We start from the raw sequence: 12,730 nt of genomic DNA on the forward strand, positions 1-12,730 counted from the left end.
TGTGGGGATTTTGAATTAACCCGAGATTCGAATGATTGAACATGTTTTCTAATTCTGGTGTTTCCAAGATGATAAGGTCACCATATAGAGTCATGGAGACAACTCCATGAACTCTAATCTTGGTCATATTGAGCATTCTGGTGCTAGAAGAACCAGAAAGTTCCAATTGAAACAAAAACCGTCTGTTTGCTTTGATTGATGACTTCTTATTCGGATATTGAACCTCGAAAATTAAAAGGTTATACTAACATTTCTGATTTTAAAAGCATGAACTAAATGACTACTACTAATACACAAAACACTCCGTATCATGCTTAGTTTTGTTAACTCTTTGTTTAATGGAAATATTTGACGTACACAGTCCGTTCACTCTCTCTTTTTTTACGCAACCCAATTAATATGGATAGTTGGTCGATTTTTCAAACTATTATTACCCAATCAATGACGATGAAAGTAGGTTGGGCTGTGTATAAGAAAAGCTCAAAGGCTATGTACATTATAAAAACCCTCTATTAATTAGAGTTGCTTTCCATTCCAGTTTGTTTCTTTTGTTGATGGCAACTTGTCTATTTTGCTATGCATGGTCCAAGTTACGTCCATCTTCTGGTTGGACCAAGGGCTTGTCCTTAAATTTTTAGTCACATGGGTGTTTGATCTTCTCATTTATGAGCAATTCATCTGCTCAATCATGATGCTTGCCCAGCCCTGAGTGGTCAAGTTCCCCATAGAAGGGGACTCTCACTCATTACTGTTGCTTCTTTAGAGGTGAGGTGAGGTACTTTATACCATGTCGCCCACATTATTCAATGTTATTCTGCATTGGTTTCATTATTTCTTGATAGGGGATGTGACATGGATGGTACAAGGAGTTAGTAATTGTAGGAACCTACCCATTTGACAATGTGACCTAGAGAGAATTCACTTCTCACCAAATCTTAGCAGCTTGTGTTTATGCAGCTTGGCCATCATGCAATGTTAGATTTTGCCAGCATTAGCCACTACACTGCCTATCACTCAGGCAATTTGACTCTTGTGCACAGTCCTTTTCACATTTATTGAGCCTAGTGAGCTTTTGGAGTTTAATAGCCCCTATAAATCATAGTGTGGCAATCGTATCGAACCCACATAGAATTTCTTTAATAGCTCATTAACCTTTTATGCTTTTCTTATATTTTGATTGACTGTATTTATCATGTCAGTTATTTAATATATTCGTATGGTAATGGGGGTATTCAATTTTTCGAGAGTACTTGAGGATCTTATGCGTTCCTGAATTAAAGATTATAATGTTCTCCCACTATAGTCGATTTATTCCCAAATCAAGAATATATAAGGCCCTTAGCGAGTGCCCTCGGGTATCGATGGAGTACTAAACGAGGAATAATTTACCTTTCAAAGTAGTGATCACGAATAACACGAGACACTCAACGCATTAAAACTGTAAAATTTTCTTAATTAGTTGCTTAACAGGTATCTAACAAAATGCTTAAAAATATGACTATTCTCACATAATTCCTTTTTAATATGCGGAAAAAGACTTATCGAGTCAAAATAATGGAGATAGAACATTGATTCTACCAACTATGTGAGACCACAAGCTCTCCCATTTCTTACCAAACAATTGTTACCTTTCCTAGTCTTGTTTGGCCTCAACAAAAATTGGAGTCTTGGAGAAATTCCCCTAAATGAATTCATGGATGAAGACACTTGAGGGAAAATTTTGTGGTGGGGGGGACCATTCATTTATTATAGACCCCATTTCAATTATTTTCCTGGAAAATCTGACTCCAGGGTGCATCCTCTTCAAATTCCTTTTTTCGGTAAAGAAAGTTGCAATTAATTATACTAAGAATTGCTAAAGTATTAAAGGTGATTGGTTCTAAGGTAGGAATCGACCTACCCTTAATCGGGAACCAGATTGGACAGAGTTGGTTCCTAGTATGTGAAATCGGAAACCGACCTTGTCCATCCTTGAACCGAATTGGCCGGTCTCGGAAACCGGCAATGTTATTTTTTTCAATTTTTTTTATTTTTTTTAAAAACTTCTTAAATATATTGAACGTTACTTAAGTGTAGGATGAAATTACTAATCACAAGAAAGTTACTAATAAAAGAAGAGGTGACTCCCACAAATAATTTGTACTTTTTGTCTTTGCTGAATAAAAAAAATATTATACTCCGAACCAGTTCCATCGATTTAGTTCGATTCCTTCCCAAGAATTAGGAACCGGACCGATTTCCTCTGCAACCACCCAAAAAAGGCGTTGTTCAGTTCCGTGTTGGACTGGGATCAATGCGCACCCTTTGCTATAGCTAAATCTTACCAGCTAAAAGTCAACAGATAGATTGCAAGTTGAAAGTCGATCTCACCTGCATTGGAAAAACGGCACACCCGTTCGGGTCCAATGAGCGCTACCAAAACTCGAAAGAATCAAGGTTATGATAACAATAACAAAAAACAACATTGATACTAGCAAATCTGGCATGTACTTGTGAACAATTTGTTTACTTCCCATGCTCTCTTGCTACCTGTGCATGAGTATTATAATCAAGAAACTCATCTACCTTCTCCTCCTTTTCTTGGATGGCATTGTTAGATTCTCAAAGTTGACTTCAGGATGTAACTTTTTTTTGGGGGGGAGCGAACTGCTTTGGGAAGTGATTTTTTAGTGCTTAGAAAATTTTTAACCAATCTTCCCCAACAAACACGTTCACACACAAGATCGATTTGCAACAAGTAGAAATCACGACACTGTGTATATGTATATATATATATATATATATATATATATATATATATATATATATATGTGTGTGTGTGTGTGTGTGTGTGTGTGTGTGTGTGTGTGTGCACGTGCACGTGCTCATTGAAATCAGAGTGCTCGAAAGATAACTTCTCAAGATGACAATGTTAGTAGATTCTTAAGTTGACCTTAGAATGTAATTATTTTTCTTGGGGGACCAGCTCTAGAATGTGATTTTGTTACTCCGAAATTTCTTTAGCCAATCTTCCCAACAAACACGTTCACTCGAGATTGTGGTAGGTGTATACATATATGCACGAAGCATAGAATTAAAAAGAGAGAAAATCAAAGGGTTAATACCACGAAAGACTCTAAACTGGTACACCCGTGATAAATTTATCTTAAATTAATTTTTTGACCATAAAAAACCTCAAACTGGTATACTTGTGATAAATTTTACCCCAAATTAACTATTTGACCACAAAAAACTCAAATAGGTACATTCGTGATAGATTTACCATCCGTTAAATTAGATTAACATCGTGAAAAACCACAAACTGTTATATATCTATGACAAACGGTGGGTAAAACCCCAAACTGGTGCACCTGTAAACTACCACATGTCATCCAACTCAGAAATTTGACGATAAAATTTAATGAAAACTAACGAAGGGTAAATTTGTCATGCGTATACCGGTTTAGGGTTTTTGATAGTAAAAAAATTAGTTTTGGGTAAATTTGTTACAAACGTATCAGTTTGGGATTTTTTGTGGTATTAACCTAAAATCAAATAATACAAAATGGTAGGATAAATACGAGTTCTTTTATGGCATAATTCTTTATCAATAGAGAAAACGAAATTCCCATTTTGACGGTCCAACTTATCGTCCATTCCCATTTCGATCCTCAAACCGAATTGATGAAGTGGCTTCTTGATCCCCCCAAATCTGGTACCTCCGCACGCGTTGAACTTCGAGGGCGGAAAACCCTAAAAAAAATGCGAGCTTCTCGAAAGGCCGTGATTTTCACGAAGCAAAAGTTGTCGAGCGATGGCAGACACAAAAGAGAGGTCGAGGCGGCCGTCGGCGGCCCTCCGGCGGGCCGCCAGATGCGCGCGAAGATCAGTCCCGCGAAAACTTGTTGCTTATGTTTATCCTAAGCCTTTAGATTTGATTATTGGGGGCATGATAAGATTTGATTATTGAAACTAATCAGACTAACGCATCTTCCTTCGCCTTTCCTAGCACGACAGTAGTGTCAGATTCTTGAAGCTGACTTCATATTCACGTCTCCCCCAGCAAACACATGCAAAGGTCAAAAGATTAAAGGCCAAAATCAAGATAACCAAAACATTTTCCTTTGGCATCTTTGGGCGTTCACGGCAATTCATTTGGAGCATCTCGTCTAAGGTCAAACTGCTCGAATTCGACCCATGAGATATCTTGCGATTTCTCCAAAAGTGATTTTGAAAATAATTAAATTTGATGTGTAGTGCGCATAACGATGTAAATTACATTGGCAGGCCGTGAATAAGGTCGTTCATTTTGTGAAGAAGTAGAATATATTTTGCATCTTTGTCGAATGATTTAAACTTTTAAATTGGTTAATGATTGTCCGACGTAATTTTTCGTGAGCTCAAAATCGAAAGATTATGTGATCTTTGTTTAAAGAACCAAGTGGGTTTTGATGCGGGTTTCGAAACCCAAGTTGTGGAAATTCGCATCGAATTTGACTTTGTGGAATCCATTTTTTTTCACTTTATTATTTTCTCTCTTTTATTATTTTTATTTTTTTCCCTTCACAATTGTGCTTATAGTCTCATAAAATCCGGAAAGTCAACCAAATTTCGAGGAGTTAATTCTTTTTTTTTATCGAAGCTAGGAAACTTTTTTATTGGAGAATCTAGGAGACGTGTATTGGCGACATTAGTTGAGCATTTCAAGAAGTTCTTTTCCTTGGTTTTAGAAAGGAAAAATTGTACCAACAATTAAGTTCTGAATATTCGGAAAATGCAATAGAAGTCCTAAATTTCTAAAACCGGTGCAATCAAATCTTCTAACATTCTTGACCAAAAAAAATAATTCTTCTAACACCTGTCAATATATTTGACGTGGCACGTCAAAAATCCGACATGACGTATTCAAATAGCTTTGTGGCACTGACATAGTACTAATTGAACACATCAAAAAAACTGAAAAAAAAAATTTGGAAAAAGAACAATATTGTAAAGTTAAAATAGAAAAAAACCAAAAACAATAAAAAAAGAAAAGATAAATCAACTACCCTAAGTTGGAGAGATGGGGCACTATGAGGGGGGTTGAAGATGGGAGGTTTAATTTCTTTATTTTTCTTGAATTTTGACTTTTTTTTAGAGTTACACCTTATCGACGTCACATCAATATTACATATGCAAAAAATATTTTAAAAAAAACCCTAGTCGAATTTCCGACATCCCATCCGCAGAATTGATGAAATGATCGTCAGAAGGACTCGATTGCACTGATTTTAAAATGTTTAAGATATGATCGCATATTGTACCAAAAATTTTGAACTGTTAATGCAGTTTTCCATTTTGAAAACTTACCCACCCAGCTCAAATCACGCGATCCAAGGAGTTGTCGGCAAGGGAAGCTTCCGCTGCTCAAGTACTCGTTTTCTGACAAATACTGTGATAGATGCAAACAATAATATATAAAATTACTTTTTGAATTTAAATAAATGGGTCACATTTAAATATCTAAAGAAAGTCTATCGCATCGTTGTACAGATCAGTTCGTTTTTTTTTTATGTCCCATGCTCCAAGCAGCAGTCATGTTCTGTCTAGAATTCGTGCCTGCGAGCAAGATATTCATGGTCATTCGTATTGTTCTGAAGAACACGGAACTGTAGTATGGGCTGAAAGAATTAGCTGTTTATTGCTGTGAATCGGGGTATAGATATGAAGATCGAACGGAGAACGCGCGCTCGATCTATGCCGTAACTTTGTCAAATTTTCATCGGTCTTTAGTTTTAGGGAAAAAGCCACAAAAAAAAAAATCCAAATTATGTTCATTGTGATACATTCACCCTAAACTTTTTTCCGCGACAACAAAAATTTCAAACTGGTATATGTGTGACACATTTACCCTCTATCAAGATTCCATCAATGAACAACAATTAAAATCTACCTATTTGGATGCCGGAAAGCAAACAATGTTGACATAACGTTCACGTGATTCGATGTTTTTTTGGACTAAAAAATCATTTGACAGAGCATTGACGGAGCATAAATGTGTCATATAAGTACAAGTTTGAGGTTTTTTTATGTCTTTTATGGTAAATGTATCGAAGTGTACATACTTTGGGGTTTTTGATTTTACAAAAAAGTTTTGGATAAATGTATTACAGTGAGCATAGTTTGGGATTTTTGGTGGCTTTTTCCCATAGGGTGCATTTGTTTCACGGAAAATGTACCATTTCTGTAAAATAATTTCCACAGAGTTATTTTCCAAGAAAATAAGTTCATTTTTCCGGTATTTGGCTAAAACCTAAAAAAGACTTGGAAAGTATTTTCAGTTATTTGGTGAAGAAATATAATCGTGAAAATTATTGATAATTTTGTATTTTTTAAATTATTTATATTTTTAAATTATTTTTTCTCTTTTTCCTTCTTCTTCCTCCCATCCGCCACTCCACCTCACCCGTCGCTCCTTCCTCCTCTCCACCACCACCACCGCAGCCATCTCCGATGACCTCGCCTCCCTCTACGCCAACTCCGTCCACCTTAGCCGCCTCATCCTTGACCTTGGGTGAGCTTGCGGCTCGTCGGCCTTGACGAAGCTCAGGTTGGCGAGCTCGTAGCTCACCGGCCTCGGCTGAGCTCGGGCTCGCCTGGATCGGCCAAGCCTTGAGCTCGCCAGCCTATGTCTTGGCCGATCGCTAAGCTTCCGGCCATCACCAAGGCGTGCCGTTGGTGAAGGAAGAAGGAGGAAGGAAAAGAAAGAAGAGATAAAAGAAAAAAAAAGAAAGCAGAGAAAAGAAAATAAGAAAGGAAAAAAGAAAAGAGAAGAAGCCTTTGTGGACCAGAGTTCGGGTACCAGAGCATAAGGTACAAGCACGAGGGGTTCGGGCCCGGCCTTGATGGTCCCGGGCATAGGCTGGTGAGCTCAGCCTCGCTGGCCCACGCTTGTGGCCAACGACCAGCGGAGGGAGAAAGAAAAGGAAAAGAAAAACAAAGAAAAAGAAAGAACATAAAAGAAAAAATATTAACAAATTAAAAATAAGTAATTTTGGAAAATGTTTTCACCTTCTTAGATTAGGGAATTCACTTTCCTAATTTTATACATGAATGTTTTCCTTAATTGGAAAGTGTTTTCAGTTGACTTATCATTTTGGGCAAACCAAACGGATGAAAGTCTGAAAAACGGATTCCGGGAAAACACTTTCCCTCAAACAAACTCACCTCAGCTCCTTTTGTTTCGCGGAAATGAATGATTTGGAAATTTTTTTCTTAAAAACGAAAACTTATATCAGTTACAAATTGAATGAACAAAAAGTATTTCATCGTCCACAAAAATATTTAGATATAAATTGTTGTTGATAATGAAAATATATTCCGTTGACTGATTACTTCAAGCGATACAAACGATTATTTTTAGAAAAATATTTTTTAAATTATTAATTTTTCACGAAATAAACGGAGTATTAGTTTTAATCAATCTTTCTTGGTATCGATGTCTTTTGCATCGTTTTTTCAGTTTAGGGTTTAAGCAGGGTTCTGCTCGCAAATGTATCCTGTGAAAATGACTTTCGTGTTTCATTCCGTGGCATCATTTAAGAGTCTGTAAACACTTCTGCGATTCCATATAGTTTCAGTTCTAGCTCATTTCCATCCAATCTACATTTCGTGCAAGTTTAATTTCTGGCAATTTACGTTTCATAATGCTTTGATATTCCATCGCTGTTTCTATTTCTCAAGAACTTTTCACTTTGCTCTCAAGAGCTCGCACGCCTTCAAACTAGAATCCAATTTTTCGAGAACTTTCACTTTGAAAACTATGTGTTCGAGTTAGGACCAGCGTGCGAAAACCGATTTTCGGGTTGGTATGCATCATAGGCTCTGTTTATTTTACGGGAAATGAATGATTTGAAAAATATTTTTCTATAATTAATCCATTATATTGCTTAAAATAATTAATCAACGATATATATTTTCATTATCTACAACAATTTATATCTAAACATTTTCGAGGACGGTGAAAATATTATTCGTTTATTAATTTTTGTGAGCGATACAAACGATCATTTTTAAGATAATATTTTTTAAATCATTTATTTTTCGCTAAACAAACGGAGTCTACCTATCAAATCGCACTATCGACCACGGGCCGAGTCCAACTTGCCACAAGGCAAACTGAAAAAGGAGCAATCCGCTGGTCTTGACAATTTTTCTAACACGAACTAACGTGATTTGACACGTTTATATAACTAGATTGATCAAACTCGAAAATAATATGAATCGGCACGAACTCGAAATGAGTCAATTTTTCTTTGTAAGATCAATGAAGAAGGGAGAAGTCAATTGATTTTTCAGACGAACCGGAAGCGAGGTTGGCTCATGAACTAGAGGCCCAAAATTCTAATTCGGAAGAAGAAGAAGATGGAGAATCTGTAAAGGAGGCGAAAGCGGAGTACGAATCCAGTAATCCCGACCAGAGCAACCATGCCTCCAATTCTTTAGCAAAGAGGGACGAAACGTGGGCCGCAAGCTAGCGGTTCTACCCACATCGGAGAAAGAACGCCCCATGATACCACGCCTCCAGAAATTGGAGAGTCGCCGGGCTATCAAAGTAAGTATAAATTCCCCGAAATCAACCCATTCGAGACATTACACTGCCATTTACATTCTCTAAAATCTCATACTGACTTGAGCATCGGAGGGTCCTTGAAAGTTCATCCCGAGTCATTTCGAGAAAGGTTGAGTTGCAGCCCAATCCGATTCTGTGTCGACAGTATGTTTGCACGAAGGACATCCCACACAATAGTCATTTTCTTGCAATGACTACTTGAATTCATCCCCATGCAAGCTAACGCGTGCAATTGGTAGAAGCAAGGGCAGAAATATCGAAAAAGATAGGATAGTAAAAAGGGTTTAGTTATATAAGGTCCTATAATTTTTTTTTTCTTCCTCTAAAGTTTACACAAATAAATATTATGATTTTCGTTTAAAAGCCATTGCTCTTTAATTGATTGCGCATCGCGCGGGCCATAAAGCTAGTTATATATTGAAAAAAAAAAGGTTTAACTTGTACGTTTATGAAACTATTAGCTTTTATCATCTTTTCTCTATAATTAAGTGCATGCAATCCCATTTGTGATCATCATACACACATAGATATTTTGATACTTATGAAGATTATACAAAAATTTCAAAGACATTTGGTGTAGTTTGCAAATTATTTAGATATGTTAAATATCTTGTGTACCTCGTACGTGGTCGGAATCGAGTTTAGGTTCATGATATTTGCTATTTTTATTGTTTTCATGCCTATAAAAATATAACTAGGTTGTAGTTGCAACATTGAACTTAAATTGAACTAGTCTGTAAATTCATTGCATTTCTTTTTTTTTCTAACTTATAACTTCCTTCTGTGCATGTCTCAAACATTGTAATTTGGAACAACTTATCTCCAAGCGACAATCCGTGGTCCTTACCTTGCCGGTGCCGATTGAGGATACCCATTTCCACATCTTTTCGAATACTTTTTCATACGACACTCGGCTTTCAAACGGTGTTATCACTTTTAGTACGTCCATCGATATCGACAGCACTTGCTTTCGAATTACCATTGCTATCACTTTTCGAAAACTATCGTACTTCCCACCGTCTCTGTGGAAGCTAATTACGACGATAGCTATCGCTTTCGGAACGCGTTACCACCTTTTCGACATAGCTTATCAAAGACTCTCTCTTTTGAACCATATGATTTATAACGCAAGGCTGAAACATGGAAAAAGGCAGGGAATGAACAGAGCAAGAGAGAAAGAGGTTTTGCTAATTAACAAGCCCATGCAATTAACAAATCTCCTCAACAACAGAACCCTCCCCCCTCAAAAATCTCTCCCAAAGAATCCCAACTCAAATGTGTGCAAAAAAAATACAGCAAAAAGAGCTCAAAATACATGTAGTAGAGTCCCATCAAAGATGGTAAATAACACAGTATGAAGACAGGAGTAAATAGAACTAAATCATGAAGTGTAGATCATATAGCTCTAGAGTAGCAACCCCATGAGAGCCCAGCCCAAAGCCAAGCCACCCACCATGCTCTGCACTGACAAGATCTTCTCTGCCCCGCTCTGCATAGAGGAAGGAAGAAACTCAGTGTTTATGAGATAATGACCCAAGAACATGAAGCCAGATTAGATCTGATCAGGTTGTTAAGGGCGGCACTGAGGACTTGACAGATGAGTTCTTGATTAGCCCACTAATCTTATCATGCCAATATCTTCCCAGAATTTATGGAAAGTAAGTTCATCAACAGCTGTACTGGATCAATCTAGATCATGATTGCTCTACCTATCATCGACAGGTGAAATTTAACATCGCGGCTGAACAAGATTCTCCGATACTTTAACATATGTGATAATGGAGTTGGTTGACCACAATTTATCGACAACTACCAGTACCTAACGCCACGAGGTTTTAGTTGTGATACCCCATCTTCACAAAACCATTAACAGAGAGAATTATATGAGAAATAAAGAAAGGGCTTGCAGTAGTTTCTGCAGCAAGTGAAAAGAACAAGGCTTGCCAGTTAAGAGTACATTCTGAAGCATGTTTCATTAGTTCCTCATAGTAGTACCATGCAATAAAGTTCAAGCTACTCTAAACAGTAAGCACTCCTGAACAGATACTTGCAACTAAGTACAGAACTTGAGTTTTTTAGAGGAATGGCATTCTTTCAGGACAAACTAAGGATGGAGATGCCGCGACATTATCTTCGAAAGATCATATGGATGTTATTCCATCCCCCATCATTAAGAGAACAACAGTCACCTAACTGCCCCACCAGCTCAATCTAGATCTATGACAAGATCATAAAGATCTCATTGAGAAAGAAATTAGCTAAATCAACCAATTGGAAAACCCATCTTTTAAGGGACGTTCATCTCTGTTTTCTAATGCTTTTACTTTCCAAAGTTTCCAAGATTCCAAATTTAGCAATCTTGGCTACTTCATTTCCACAGCCCAACCCCGTAGGCCTAGCACAACGTATCACGCAAACTAGTCCGGCCCATCAAATTTTGGTCCAGACCCCATGAACCAAAGCCTACACCAACCCAAGAACTGCGGTCTTAACTGCAGACATCAGTTACAAAAGGATAAAAAAAATGAGCTAGGTTTAATGCCATTAAAAGTTCTTAATTGGTACTTCACACAATAATCTCAAATTAATTTTATTTTCCCCAAAAATCCCAAATTAATACCCAAATGTGTTCTCGCTAATGTTCTGCCCAGTACTTTATCGAAATGCATACGTGTCAACCCAAATGGATTTTCCACGTCGGATTTGTCATTCTCCGGATCAGATCCAATTCGTGTGTTAACACATTTACATTCTAAAAAGATATTCGATGGAATGCTAACAGAGGTTAAATTTCGAGCCGAAGTACTGTTTTGGGATTTTTCGTGAGAAAATTAATTTAGAGTAAATGTACGGGCAAAGTATAGGTTTCAGAATTTTTAATTGTATTGACCCCAGGAACTATAAGACCAGTGCACTGCACCCAATGCTCAAAACCCTTTCCTCTTTATCTTCTCTCTTTTTCTACTAAGTGCATCTGGAGACCATTCAAATTTGATAAAATATCAACCAATCCCATAAATGAGATCTATCAACATGTAGTTTAACTATTCATAATGGATCTAAAGAATCCTAATATCATTCTTTTTCATCAATTCTAGGCCAACACCAGTGGGCTAAGTGGCTCCTCCTGAGCATCCTCACTGCACCTAACTGAACAAGATCCGTCGCTCTTTAGCTGCATTCGCTCTCTTTAGCGACGGGTTTCGCAGCAGCACGGAAGGCTCACGAACTTTCACTAACTTTGGTAAGGGAAGCGACGCGTACCTGATCACTCTGCGACGGGCCTGGAGCCCCCAAGGTGAGGCTCGGCGCGGGAGCCACCGTCGGCGGCGACGGAGGGCTCAGCAGCGCCGGGGACGGCGCCGGAGACGTCGGCTTCTTCGCGGGGCCCGGAGCGGGGGCGAGGGCCGGCGGGGACGCGAGGGGGCTGGCGGCGGACGGCCGGGGGCGGCGTGGCCGGGGGGAGGCGGGGGGGGTGGCGGGAGGTGGGGTGGCGGGGGAGGGGTGGCGGGAGGTGGCGTGGCGGGAGGAGGGGTCGCCGGCGGGGGGCGCTGACGGGAGGCGGGGTGGCCGGCGGCGGGGTGGTGGGGGAGGTGCGGCCACGGGGGCGGGGTGGAGGGGAGGGGCGGTCGCCGGGGGCGGGGACGTCGCGGCGGGAGGGGGGGAGGTGGTGGTGGTGGGGGGCGGGGAGGTGGTGGGGGCGGTAGGCGTGGGGGGAGCGGGGGTGGCGGTGGGGGGGGCGGCGGGGCCTTGAGCGGAGGCTACGGCGGCGGCAATGCAGATGAGCCCGAGCAGCAGCAGGGCACGGCGGAGGCGATCCATGGAGGAGGATTTGTAAGAGAAGCGCGGCCCTCTGTCTCTCGTCCTAACGCGCGCACTGTCGGGGGGGGGTGGCGGTGGCTAACGTGCGCACGCAGAACGGAGAGAAAGAGAGTGCAGAACTAACAGCAGAGTGAGTTGCACGAAGACACTGAAGAGGAAGAGGGACAAGATAAATAGGCGCTTTGGCTCGGGGGCCTGTGCGCTAGTTCTGTCGCTTCATGATCGTACAACCAAAAAACATGCACGTAAATACAAAAATTACGTTTATCATTTGCACTAAATCAAAAAAAATTATTTTCGAAATACCGATTGTCGAGC

At 39.6% G+C, this 12,730-nt stretch overlaps 1 protein-coding gene across 1 annotated transcript; it reads right to left on the bottom strand.

Annotated features, from left to right (window-relative positions):
- Positions 1 to 9,748: 9,748 nt before the first annotated feature.
- On the bottom strand, positions 9,749 to 12,412 carry LOC130136933 (classical arabinogalactan protein 9-like). Its single transcript, XM_056307558.1, has 2 exons — positions 11,855 to 12,412; positions 9,749 to 10,079 (listed from the first exon to the last, which is right to left on the bottom strand). The coding sequence occupies exons 1-2, from the start codon at positions 12,410 to 12,412 to the stop codon at positions 9,996 to 9,998; spliced, it is 642 nt and encodes a 213-aa protein (XP_056163533.1). The 3' UTR covers positions 9,749 to 9,995.
- Between the last annotated feature and the right edge of the window lie 318 nt (positions 12,413 to 12,730).

Source organism: Syzygium oleosum, unplaced genomic scaffold, assembly GCF_021117445.2.
Source record: "Syzygium oleosum isolate NSW1041296 unplaced genomic scaffold, Sole_v2.1 Sole_v2.55, whole genome shotgun sequence".
Lineage (NCBI taxonomy): Eukaryota > Viridiplantae > Streptophyta > Magnoliopsida > Myrtales > Myrtaceae > Syzygium > Syzygium oleosum.